General features: G+C 42.4%; 1 protein-coding gene across 2 annotated transcripts in view; it reads right to left on the reverse strand.

Moving 5' to 3' along the window:
* Positions 1-14184, reverse strand: part of ube2e2 (ubiquitin-conjugating enzyme E2E 2) — a 67099-nt gene that overhangs the window by 7367 nt on the left and 45548 nt on the right. For both annotated transcript variants that reach the window (XM_056285628.1, XM_056285629.1), the window contains exon 6: positions 3695-3842. In XM_056285628.1, the coding sequence (XP_056141603.1) occupies positions 3695-3842 (148 nt within the window). The remainder of the gene's footprint in view (positions 1-3694; positions 3843-14184) is intronic.

Consider the following 14184-nt stretch of genomic DNA (forward strand, 5'->3'; position numbering starts at 1 on the left):
CTGACTGGCTGGTGATGAGACTCAGAATTTATCCTCTAGGAGTCGTTGTCAGAGCTATTGATATGTGTGGCTCTTTGTGATCTGATGTTTACCAACGCCCGTCGCTAACAGAGCCATCGATATGGGTGGCTCTTTTGTGTACCGATGTTTGGCCGCATCCGTCGTTATCGGAGCTATTGATATGCGTGGCTCTCCTGTGCTCCGATGTCCAGCCGCACCCGTCACCATCGGAGGTATTGATTTGCATTTGTTTAGCAGCGACGGTCGTTGGGGGTGTTAAATTTCGACTTCATTATTCAGTGGTCATGAGAGTCGTTGGAGCCGTTAGTGACCGACTGTTGTTCTTGGAGGCTAGGCTTCTTGAGTCTCCTGGGTAGAGATGAAAGGACGGCATTGTAAGTGGGAGATAGGTGGTGTCGCAGACCTCTTCCTCTGTTGAGGGATGGTTTTTCCAGTTTCACAAAGATGGCTTCACTTAATTCAACTCCTTTGGATAACCATAACCTGGATGAAAGAGAACATTCACAGACATGGAGACCACTGTGCTCTTCGGGACCTTCAAAGCTGTAAAAAAAAAATTGTACCCTTCCCCAGATCTGTGCCTCGATACAATCCTGTCTCGGAGGTCCACAGACAATTCCTTTGACTTCATGGCTTGGTTTCTGCTCTGACATGCGCTGTCAACAGTGGGACCTTATTTAGACAGGTGTGTGCCTTTCCAAATCATGTCCGATCAGTTGAATTTACTGCATCTGGACTCCAATCAAGATGTAGAAACATCTCAAGGATGATCAGTGGAAACAGGATGAACCTGAGCTCAATTTTGAGTGTCATAGCAAAGGGTGTGAATACTTATGTACATGCGATATTTCAGTTTTTTATTTTTAATAAATTTGCAAAAATTTCTACAAAACTTTTTTTTTCGCTTTGTCATTATGGGGTATTGTATGTCGATTGATGAGGGAAAAAAAGGAATTTAATCAATTTTGGAATAAGGCTGTAACATAACAAAATGTGGGGAAAGTGAAGGGGTGTGAATACTTTCTGGATGCACTGTAAAGGCTGAGCTTAGGTCAAGCCATGTCACAGTGCAGCTGAATAACACAGAAATGACATCGCCAGATCCGTTATTAAAGCTGGAGAACTACAGTAAACTAAAGACTGTATTCAGAGTTACAGTCTGGATCAAACGATTCATTCACAATGCTCGCTCAAAGGAAAGGAGACAAGGAGAGCTGGCAGCTAAGGAGCTAGCAGAGGCTGAAAGACACTGGATTTTGGAAGCAAAAAATCAAGGTTTCCTAAGGGATATGACTGAAATAAAAGCAGGCCAAGACACTCATAAAGACTCAGAAATCAGAGACAAGAGGCTGTTTCTTGATGAAAATGGTTTGGCCTGTGTGGGAGGGAGGCTGCAACATTCAGACTTGAGTTTCAGTGAGCAGCATCCATAACTTGCCTCCCTGAAATGCTGATGAAACACAGTCATGACCAAGTGATGGACTCGGGTATGAGAGACACTCTAGTGCAACCAAGAGACCAGTATTGGATCCCTTGAGCCTGACAAATGGTAAAAAGGATCATCGCAGCTTGCAATACTTGTAAGAGATTCAGAGTGAAGGCCATGCAGCAGACAACTGCACCTGTGCCAAGAGACCGGATTATAGAATCACCTCCCTTTGAAACTGTTGGTGTGGCCTTTGCAGGTCCCCTTTACATCAAAACCAAGAGCACAGTGGAAGAAAAGGCACACATAACATTGTTCACCTGTGCTGTGACTCATACAGTGGACCTGGAATTGGTGTTGGACTTGTCACAGAAAAAAAACCTTCTGGCATTCAAGAGATTCATATGAAGATGAGGTCTCTGTAGGGTTGTCTATTCAGACAATGCTTAGAACTTTCAAACGAGCTGATCAAGACCTCAGAGCGCTCTGGAAGGCTATCAAGGAGCTTGGACTTTTGAAGTGTTTTTCTGAAAGAGGCCCCACATGGAAGTACATTGCAGAATAAGCAGCTTGGTGGGGGTGGGGGGTTTGGGAGAGATTGGTCAGATCAGTGAAGACATGTTTGAGAAAGGTGATGGAAGAGCTTCACTGAGCTTTGAGGAGCTTTCATCTCTTTTGGCAGAGGCAGAGGCAACAATTAATTCAAGGCCATCCACCTTTGTCTACAATGAACTGGAGGAATCCCAGCCTCTGACACCAGCTCACTTTCTGATTGGAAAGCGACTTTCATCTTTGCCACCTAAGCCCTTTCGTGCTGCCAGCCAAACCTCCAACTCCAGTCGAGAGGAGCTGACACGGAGATGGAAATATCGCCAGTGCATTCTCAATGAGTTCTGGACCTGCTGGAAAAGGGAGTATTTACTGGAGCTGAGATTTGCCCATACCAGGAGGACCCCACACTCTACACCTCTAGAGGGAGATCTGGTCCTCATCGGAGACAACAAGACACCATGCCAGATTTGGAAAACTGGGATGATCAAGAAACTGTTCTCTGAAGAGATGGACTTGTGAGATCCTGTGCCATGCATACACCAGAGAGGACAATATTAAGAAGACCAGTTCAACTCCTATATCCTTTAGAAACTTAATTGCATGAGCAGTCTTCATGGGGGGGGGGGTGTTATATCTTTAGTTCACTGATACATGTAATTCATAAAAACATACAGTTAAAAAGGTTACATATTGTGACTGTTGAATCTTTTTTGTTTTGTTTATGAAGAGTTACAATTGTGAACAGTGACTTAATACAGGCAACAAGGTGGCAATGATGTTTTGAGTGTAAAGTTACAGGAACCTTCAAAAAAAAAAATCCCATTTACTGTACACATCTCACATTGATGATAACAGCCCATAATTCTACTTTCGGCATATTCCCTGTTTTTCAGGGTTTGCCACAGTGGATTTTAGTTTCCACCGCTACCCTGTGAGGGCATGGCACCAAGAGTGGCCTCGACAGATCTAGTGTGGTCTTGTCAATCCGCATACTGATTTAGCAAAATTCTACATCGGATGCCCTTCCTGACACAACCACTAACCTTATGAACGGGGGCACAGGTAAAGCGCTTGATGCCTTCCCAGTATTCATGGACTTGCGCCCATGTCCATGAATTATTGCCATGATAACATAACAGCCCATAATATATTACAAAAATGGATCTGCATTCACTAAATGTGCACATTCCAGTTTTCTGTCACCCCCCAATGTTTGCATGGTTTGCCAGCTCACAGAGCAAAACAGCCGCACATAAAGTTTTGCAGTTTTTCAGCCGGTTTGGCCCTGTGCAGCATCTGTAGCCAGGAACTTTCACCGTGAACATGTTAGACAATGGATGAACACAGCACATATTTACAAACTTACAGTGATGCTAAATGAAGATTTTCAAAGACAACATTAGATAAGTGACAATAGACTTGGTTTTAAATTGATTTCTGTGTGGAGATTTGTGTTCTGAGTTTTTTTTTTAAATGTACGAATGACTGGGATGAATTATGTCATCGTGTGATTGTATGTATGCGAACGGAGCATAGCAAGCCGCAAATTCTGTGCATGCCCTCACAGAAATGTCTAACTAATAACTGAGAAGGGAATGTAATATGGTTTGGGGTGAACAAAAAATGCTGCCGTAGTTAGCGACAGAGCCTTCTGTCACAGAAATGGTCACAGACAGAGCGGTGTGAAGGTCTCACCTGGGTTACAGTCTGTCAGCAGGGAGCAGATGGACAGCAGCACCTTGGAGATGGTCAGGGCAGGACTCCAGTTGTCCTTCAGTATGTCAAGACAAATCACCCCCTGACTGTTGATGTTGCAGTGGTAGATCCTTGTACGAAATGTTACCTGATGAAGACAAAACAGTTTAGAAAAAAATAAATTTCCCAGCACAGTTAATGTACAGGAATCACGTGCAGAGACATATTATTACTACTTTGAATACTGAACTCAAGTACTCAAAAATTATCAACACTGGAATGCCTATTATATTTTTCAGAATTACAGTTATCAAAATAATGCTTTTAATGATATGGTGATATGAGACTTGGTATGGACTGAAATTTCAGTTATGGTATAATAGTGGTAAAACTTAATTGTCATTCCCTGGCCCTAAAGGCTATATTACAGTAAAGGGACACAATTTTCATTTTAGGTGAGTAAAATGAACATTAAATGCCCCTACTGGCTTGGTTGTCATATCTACATTACTATTGATAATTTCTCAACATTTCCTTGTGTGTAAATATCTTATGAAAGAAATAGTCATCCTCAAAATATCATCACATTATTAATATTTTGGTAAAGCAATTTTTCTTATTATAAACAATACCTGGCCATGCTGACTATCAACTACCTCCTCAACAGTGTTCAGATAATTCTCAAGCGTACAAGATAATGACCGTTGGTGGTTGGAGAAAAGCCCCTCTGCAAAAGGAACAGCAGCAGCTATTTTCAAATACAGGTACATCCAATTTAATCACAATTTCTAGCTTTCTTTTGTCAACTTTGCCCAAGAAACTGTGGTCAGATTTTCTCAACGATCTTATTCTTTCAAATGATCTAGATCTCTTCATGATCACAGAATCCTGGCTTACACAAATGATTATATTTCGCTACTCGAAGCTAGCCCACACCACCCCAGACTAACAGGCAGGGGTAGTGGGGTTGTCCTTTTCTATAAAGATAGCTACATATGTTTCAGCATTTATCTTGGGTTATTTAGCTCTTTTAAAGCCCTTCTTTTCCCAATTAAAGGACATTCTCCTCATCTGTGCTTTATAATATATTGACCATCTAGATATGATCAGTTTTATCAGTGAATTTGCGGAATTTCTCTCTTTAACTCTGCTTAGATTCGATAAGTTTCTGATCCTTGGAGACTTTAACATCCACACCTGCCACCTGGAATTCTTAAACCTTATAGAGCCTTTGAACTTGTCACATGCTCTGACTGGACCTACTCACGCAAAAGATCACACTCTTGATCTAATTTTATCATAGGGTATAAAGATTCCTTATGTCGAATGTGTAGATGCCTGTAACTCTGACCACCAATGCTTTATGTTTAACATGGTGTGTTGAACCCAGCCACTGAGGATGCATGAGCCTGTGCATCCTCAGTGGCTGGGTTCAAAACACCATAAGTGCCAGTCCCAAGCCTGGATAAATGGAGAAAGTTGTGTCAGGAGGAGCATCCTGACACAACTGTCCCCTCGATTTATTTTCATTGGGAGTGACGAAGGAGGACAGGATTAGGAATGATGGGACTAGATTAGAGGGACTGCTGAAGTTGGATGGTTTGGAGACAAAGCAAGAGAGGCAAGATTGAGATGGCTTGGCATGTGTGGAGGAGAGATGCTGGGTATATTGGGAGAAGAATGCTGAATATGGAGCTGCCAGGGGAGAGGAAAAGAGGAAGGCCAAAGAGGAGGTTTATGGATGTGGTGAGGGAAGACATGCAGGGGGCTGGTGTGACAGAGGAAGATTCAGAAGACAAGAAGAAATGGAAATGGATGATCTGCTGTGGCGACCCCTATCAGGAACAGCCAAAAGTAGTAGTAGTAGTACTAGTGTGTCAGGAGGAGCATCCGGTGTAAAATCTTTGCCAAATCAAATATGCGGATCATAAATCAGATTTCCATACCGGATCAATCGAGGCCCGGGTTACCAGTGACCGCCACCGGTACTGTTGGCTAGCAGGGTGCTGGTGGAAACTATGAACTATGTAACTGTTGGGTGAAGGAGAGGGGGAAGGCATGTGCAGAGGCAGCGGGAGAGGAGGAACAGTGTGGAGATGGGAGTCAGAACTTTGAATGTTGGCACTATGACTGGTAAAGGGAGAGAGCTAGCTGATATGATGGAGAGAAGAAAGGTAGGTATACTGTGTGTGCAAGACACCAGGTGGAAGGGAAGTAAGGCCAGGAGTATCAGAGGTGGGATCAAACTCTTCTACCATGGTGCGAATGGGAAGAGAAATGGGGTAGGGGTAATTCTGAAGGAGTATGTCAAGAGTGTATTGGAAGTGGAGAGAGTGTCAGATGGAGTATTGAGTATGAAGCTGGAAATTGAAGGTGTGTTCATGAATGTTTTCAGCACATATACCCCGCAAGTTGGGTGTGAGATGGAAAAGAAATAAGAATTCTGGAGTGAGTTGGATGAAGTGGTGGAGAGTGTACCCAAGGAGGAGAGAGTGGTGATTGGAGTGGACTTCAGATGGCAGTGGATTTTGCTAAAAGGATGGAAATCGCTGTGGTGAATACATATTTCAAGAAGAGGGAAGAACACAGGGTGACATGTAAGAGTGGACGAAAAAGCACACAGGTGGACTATTATCTTATGAAAGAGGCGCGATCTGAAAAGGATTGGAGACTGCAAGGTGGTGACAGGCAAGAACGTAGCTAGGCAGCATCGGATGGTGGTCTGCAGGATGACTTTGGAGACCAAGAAGAGGAAGAGAGTTAAGGCAGAGCCAAGGTTCAAACGGTGGAAGTTGAAGAAGGGAGACTGTTGTGTGCAGTTCAGGGAGGAGTTAAGACAGGCACTGGGTGGTAGTGAAGAGTTGCCAGATGGCTAGGCAAGCACTGCAGAAATAGTGAATGAGACAGCTAGGAAGGTATTTGGTGTGTCATCTGGACAGAGGAAGGAAGATGAGAAGACTTGGTGGTGGAATAAGGATGTACAGCAAAGTATACAGAGGAAGAGGTTGGCAAAGTAAAATTAGAATAGTCAGAGAGATGAAGAAAGTAGACAGGGGTACAAAGAGATCTAGTGTAAAGTGAAGAGAGAGGTGGCAAAGGCAAAGGAAAAGGCAAATGGTGAGTTGTATGAGAGGTTAGACACTAAGAAAGGAGAAAAGGACTTGTACCGATTGGCTAGACAGAGGGACTGAGCTGGGAAGGATGCGCAGCAGGCTAGGGTGATCAAGGATAGAGATGGACATGTGCTGACAAGCAAGGAGAGTGTGTTGAGAAGGTGGAAGGAGTACTTTGAGGGGCTGATGAATGAATAAAATGAGAGAGAGAGAAGGTTGGATGATGTGCGGATAGTGAATCAGGAAGTGCGGTGGATTAGCAAGGATGAAGTGAGGGCAACTATGAAGAGGATAAAGAGTGGTAAGGTGGTTGGTCCAGATGACATACCCGTGGAGGCATGGAGGTGTTCAGGAGGGATGGCAGTGGAGTGTTTAACTAGACTGTTTAACACAATCTTGGAATCAGAATCAGAATACTTTATTTATCCCTGAGGGGAAATTGAGTTCTATTACAGACACTCACGAAAGTGAGAGGATACCTGAGGAGTGGAGAAGAAACATACTGGTACCGATTTTCAAGAATAAGGGTGATGTGCTGAACTGTAGCAACTACAGAGGTATAACATTATAAAGGTATAAACTTATACAGGTATAAAGCCACAGCATGAAGATTTCAGAAAGAGTAATAGAAGCTACATCAAGAGGAGAGGTTACAATCAGCAAGCAGCAGTATGGTTTCATGGCACGAAAGAGCACTACAGATGCAATGTTTGCTTTGAGAATGTTGATGGAGAAGTATAGAGACGGTCCGAAGGAGTTACATTGTGTCTTTAGAGACAGCATATAACAGGGTGCCGAGAGAGGAGGTGAGGTATTGTATGGCGAAGTTGGGAGTGGCAGAGAAGTATGTAGGAGTGGTGCAGGATATGTATGAGGACAATAAGACAGTGGTGAGGTGTGCGGTTGGAATGACAGTTAGATTCAAGGTGGAGGTTGGATTACATCAAGGATCGGCTCTGAGCCCTTGCTGGTTTGCAATGGTGATGGACAGGTTGATGAACGATATCAGGCAGGAGTCTCCATGGACTATGATGTTCGCGGGTGACATTGTGGTCTGTAGCGACAGTAGAGTGCAGGTTGAGAAGAGCTTGGAGAAGTGGAGGTATGCACTGGAGAGAAGAGGAATGAAAGTCAGTAGGAGCAATATGGAATACATATGCGTGAATGAGAGGGAGGACAGCGGAATGGTGAGGATGCACGGAGTAGAGGTGACGAAGGTGTACGAGTTTAAATACTTAGGGTTAACTGTTCAAAGTAACGGGGAGTGTGGAAGAGAGGTGAAGAACAGAGTGCAGGCAGGGAGGAGAAGAACATCAGGAGTGATTTGCAACAGAAGGGTACCAGCAGGTGTTAAAGGGAAGGTTTACAAGATGGTTGTGAGACCAGCTATGTTATATGGTTTGGAGATAGTGGCACTGACGAAAAGCCAGGAGGTGGAGCTGGAGGTGGCAGAGTTGAAGATGCTAAGATTTTCATTGGGAGTGACGAAGAAGGACAAGATTAGGAACGAGTATATTAGAGGGACAGCTGAGGTTGGACGGATTGGAGACAAAGCAAGAGAGGCAAGATTGAGATGGTTTGGACATGTGTGGAGGAGAGATGTTGGGTACTTTGGGAGAAGGATGCTGAATATGGAGCTGCCAGGGAAGAGGAAAAGATGAAGGCCATAGTGGAGGTTTATGGATGTGGTGAGGGAGGACATGCAGGTGGCTGGCGTGACAGAGGAAGAGGACAGGAAGAGATGGAAACAGATGATCTGCTGTGGCGACCCTTACGGGAGCAGCCGAAAAGTATTAGTAATAATAGTAGTAGTATGGTGTGTTGCCATTAAGGCATTTGTTTTTCTCAAATTTCTAATCAACATAATTTGTTGGTACCTAGTTCTAGTTGAAAATGAGAAGTTGATAATTATTTTACATTTTATTAAACTCGTAATGATATTTTTCTATTTGCGGCATTCTGTGATGCCACTTCCTATTTAGTCACTTCCGGTTTAGTAACTCACTGTTTAGTCACTTCCTGTTTAGCGTCTTCCTGGTTCTGCAGAGTATGAGACAGACATATGCATGTACTAAAGATAATCTACTCGCATCCACTGTCAAGCATCATAGACACAATGCCGTAAATAGATTTATTTTACATTAAACAAGTCAAAGAATGTGTATTAGTAAAGATTTTGTTGACAATTATGTCTGATTGGTCATTTTGAAATTTGAGTTTGTAGTGTGTATTCATATTTTCAGCTGTGTACAAGGTAATGTTGAAATGCACGGACACTGAATGTTTTGTTTTGTTTGCCGTTGTCACCAAAATGTCAATGAGGAAGTGTCAGTAAATGAACAGTTAACTTCCGACTTTTGTCTTCATTGGCTGCAGTTTAACTTGGTGTTAAGTCAGAGTTGCAACACATTGTATGAGAACACTAAACATGGTGTTGCCTTGTGTTACTGTATCCCTGCCCCCAAAACTAGATCTAGAGCTTTTATTTTATTGGGATTTTTCTCCCCAATTGTATCTGGCCAATTACCCCACTCTTTCCGAGCTGTCCCAGTCACTGCTCCACCCCCTCCACCGATCTGGAGAGGGCTGCACGTCTCCTCTGATACATGTGGAGTCGCCAGCTGCTTCTTTTCACCTGACGGTGAGGAGGTTTGCCAGGCGGACGTAGCGCATGGGAGGATCACGCTGTTCCCCCCAGTTCCCCCTCCCCTCTGAACAGACGCCCCGACCAACTAGAGGAGGCACTAGTGCAGTGACCAGGACACATATGCACATCCGGCTTCCCACCTGCAGACACAGCCAATTGTGTCTGTAGGGAGACCTAACCAAGCTGGAGGTAACACGGGAATGAGAACTTTTAATTCATCCTTTGCTGCTAAATTCAAAACTACCCTCGACATCCTCACTAGTTTTTCTCATTCGCCTCCAACTGCAAGTGAGCTGCTGAACATTTTTAATAACATGTGTTCCTCCCTCAAGATGAAATCGCTCCATTTAAGACCAAAAAAATCTAATCGCCTCTCGATGCACTGGATAAATGAAAATATGTGGGTGCTGAAGCGATAACACTGCAAGGTGGAGCATTTGTAGAAGTTATCCAAACTTACAGCTCACCAAGATCTTTTCAGGTCAAGTCAAGTCAATTTTATTTGTATAGCCCAAATCACAAATGACAAATTTGCCTCAAGGGGCTTTACAGCAACACAACATCTCTACTTAAGACTTAACACAGAGGTTAAAAATTCTAGATCTGCATATTTTGCTTCTCTAATCGAAAACAATCAGTCCAACCCAAGATTGTCGTTCAATATTGTGAGCTGTGTCATTGATCCTCCCCCGGACCAGATATTAGATGCCACCACTGAGAAATGTGATGAATTTATTTCCTTTACTTAGAAAATCTCAATTATTAGAAGTTTTATTTCTCTCCCAGATTCTCCAATCACTGTTGAGAAGCCCTGTGCACGTCCCCTCTGCTCATTTTACCCGATTTCTCCATCTACACTAACATCCATCCATTATCCAAACAGCTTATCCTGCTCACACGGTTGCGGGGATGCTGGAGCCTATCCCAGCAGCAATTGGGCGGCAGGCGGGGTGAAACCCTGGACAGGCCGCCAGGCCATCACAGGGCCCACACACACACATATACATTCACACCTAGGGACAATTTAGTATGGCCGCATGTCTTTGGACTGACTAACATGGTACAGAAAATGAAATCCTCAACCTGTCCTTTAGATAGTCTTCCTGTAAAATGTCTAAAGGATGTTTTTAACAGTTTCCCCTTCCATTTTGCAAATTTTAAACTGGTCTTTGTTGACAGGTTCCGTTCCTGACTTTTTTTTTAAACTGTCATTGTTCAACCACTTTTAAAAAAGCCCTTTCACAATTCATTAATCTTAATTTAAGGCCTGTTTCTAAACTCCAATTTCTAGCTAAGGTTTCAGAAAAGGTTGTAGCAGATCAACTGCTAGCTTTTATTCATGAAAACAATATCTTTCAGACATTCCAACATGGTCTTAGAAAAAAAAAACCCCATAGTACTGAAACTGTTCTTCTTAAGGTCATCAATAACTAATTACTGTCAGCTGACGCTGGCCATAAATCCATTCTTGGTCTCCTGGATCTAAATGCAGGCTTTGATAAAATTGACCATGATATCCTCTTGGACGGTCTCGAAACCTGGTTGGGTATCAGTGGCACTGCTCTGCAATGGCTCAAGTCCTACCTAAAAGACAGGCGTTTCTGTGTTGGTATTGCTGATTCCAGGTCAGCTGAAACAGGTTCACTGTGGGGTGCCCCCCAACGCTTGGTGGTGGGTCCAATCCTCTTTTCCATTTATATATGCTCCCTCTAGGCCCCCTTATATACATAGACATATCAGTTTCCATTTTTATGCTGATGATATCAGATTTATCTTAGCTGTGGCCCTGTGAACAACTATCAGAACACTGACATCTACAACTGGATGTCACAGAATTTCCTGCAACTAAATGCTGATAAGACAGAAATATTGAATTGGGTATTTGGTGCAAATACCCAATTATCAAACAGCCTTAGTTCACTGTCCCATTCAATTTCGCAGCATTGCAGAAATCTCGGGTGTCATTTTTGATCGAAACCTCAGCTTAGTTAACACTTCTTGGTAACACATTGGTTCAATCTTGCTTTCATCACCTCAGAAATGTTTCAAGGACTAGACCATTTCTTTCTACCAAAAATCTGGAAACTGTTATCCATGCCATCATAATCAGTCGATTGGACTACTGTAATTCCTTGCTCTCTAGCATCAATAAAAAAAAAAAAATCTCTCCCCCATCTGCACCTCATCCAAAACTGCTGTCAGGATTTTTTTTAACTTTATCTAAAGGTTTTATATTTTTCTCAAAAGCACACATACAAAAATCAAAAGACCCCCCCCCCCAGACAAAAAATCCCCAAAAACAAACAAAAAACAAGCAAGTCAGCGAAAAAATAAAATAAAAACAAACAAAATCATCAACTAAACAAAGAGGCTTTGTTCGTTACAACTGGAACCACTCAATGGTCAGACACATACAGACACAACAATATATACAGTATATGCACTTACTTATACACAAATAAAGAGATATACATTCCCACACATCTCATTACACATAGTATTTAAGTATAGGCGGACAGGCTCATCGACAATAACACATGGAAAAGGCACTTATTCTAGCTGAATTATCCCTAATTATTAAAGCATCACCCATTCTTAGGCCTAATACTTCAAATAAAAGGGTAGTTGCTGCAATTGGGGAGAAAGAGATCTATTCTGGCATTTCTAAAAAAAAGACAGAGCACGAGTGAATTCTATAAAGGGAGACCAGACATCCATACATTTCTGACAGGACTTACATTTGTTGTATCTGAGTTTTTCCTAATGGAATTAAAGATAGCACTTCTTTGATCCAACTTGTGAATGATGGGGGCTTATGAGACTTCCAATTGCGAAGAATTAGTCTTCGGGCTTGAAGTGAGCCAACATAAAATTAGGCAGTCCCAGACCTCCCATTAACCTAGGCATCTCCAAAATGGATCTTTTTGATCGTGGCCTGGCTCTATTCCAAACAAATGAAGAGATGTGACTGTCAAGGTAAAGAAACATCGATTTAGGTAAGAAGAAAGGAATCATTTGGAACAGATACAGGAAATGAGGCTGCACTGTCATTTTAATTGTACTAACCCTGCCTGCCAAGGAAACCAGTAGTGAGACTCATTTCACAAGATCTAGTTTTGTACGGTCTAGTAAATCTTTACAGTTATGACCATATAGATCGTTATAAGATTGCGAAACAGTGATTCCTTGATAAGTAAATGAATGGTGGTCCAGCTTAAATGGAAAGTTGTAGTTAAGATCCAATGCTATTTGGTTAATAGGAAAAAGCAGACTTTTGGAGAAGTTTAATTTATAGCCCGAGAGTCTTCCGAATTGGTGAAACATATCTATAAGCCAAGGTAGGGATTCTACTGGATCAGATATGTAGAGAAGGAGGTTGTCCACATAAAGTGAAACTTTATGGGTAGAGCCCCCTCTCACGATGTCAGCTATCTTTTCCTCTGCTCTGAGGGCTATAGCCATGGGCTCAATAGCAATATTAAATAAATATGGAGATAGGCCGCAACCTTGTCTAATGCCATGATGGAGGAGAAAATAGTCTGAGCATATGGGATTAGTTCGCACTGACACCTTTGGAGTTGCATAAAGTAGTCTGATCCATGTAATGAATACTGGGCCAAATCCAAATCTTTCCAGAACAGCCAGTAGGTACTTCAATTCGATCCGATCGAAAGCTTTCTCGGCATCTAGGGAGAGTACAACTTCTGCTTGCTGTGTTGAAAGAGAAGAATAGAGCACATCAAACAGTCTACGCATGTTGTAGAAGCATTGCCTACCCGGTATAAAACCTGTTTGGTCTGGTGCAATGATGGTAGAAATTACAGTTTCAACACGTTGGGAGAGGATCTTGGTGAGAATTTTATAGTCAGAACACAGAAAGCTTATTGGCCGATAGGCACCACAGTCCTTCCTTTTTTTTTTTGTTGTTGGTAGAAACGAAAAGATTGCCTCTGTCATCGTTTCAGGTAGCTTTTGTTCCAGTAGTGTTTCTTGGTATACAGACCATAAGACGGGAGATATTTTTGAAGAAAAATATTTATAAAATTCTATGGGGAACCCATCTGGCCCTGCTGCTTTGCCACTTTGCATCGAGTTAATAGCTTGAGTGATTTCTTGACATGTTATAGTAGCTTCGAGGCTGCTTTGGGCTTCTGGGTCAATCATTGGAATGTTTATCTTGTCAAGGAAAGCATTAACCTCAGAAGTATCTACATTGGCCTCTGAAACTGTCATTAATAGTTTTGGGATGTATGGAAGTCACGCCAGTTGCCACACGTATCTCTGGAATAGCTCTGTTAGCCTCTACTTGTTCAAGTTGATGGGATAGCAGTCTACCTGTTTTGTTGCCATGTTCATAAAATGTTTGTCTTGATTTAAATAAAAGTTGTTCAGTATGTCTGATTGACAAGTTGTCAAATTCAGTCTGTAGCAGCAGCCGTTCCTTGTATAATCCAGATTTGGGGTCAGCAGAAAATCTCGTGTCTATATTTGTTATCTGAGTAGACGGTTCTGAAAGACGTATTGTGCGTTTTTGCTTCTTAAAAGCCAAATAAGAGATAATTTGTCCCCTAAGGTAGGCTTTGAGGGATTCCCAAATTATAGTGTATGACATACCTGGGGTCGAGTTAATGTCTATATAGGTATCAATTCGCTCACTTATAAACTTGATGAATTTATATATTGGACAGCAACAATGGATCTAGTTGCCAAGTACGCTGCGGTGCTACACA

This window comes from Lampris incognitus, chromosome 9 (assembly GCF_029633865.1).
Source record: "Lampris incognitus isolate fLamInc1 chromosome 9, fLamInc1.hap2, whole genome shotgun sequence".
Classification (NCBI taxonomy): domain Eukaryota; kingdom Metazoa; phylum Chordata; class Actinopteri; order Lampriformes; family Lampridae; genus Lampris; species Lampris incognitus.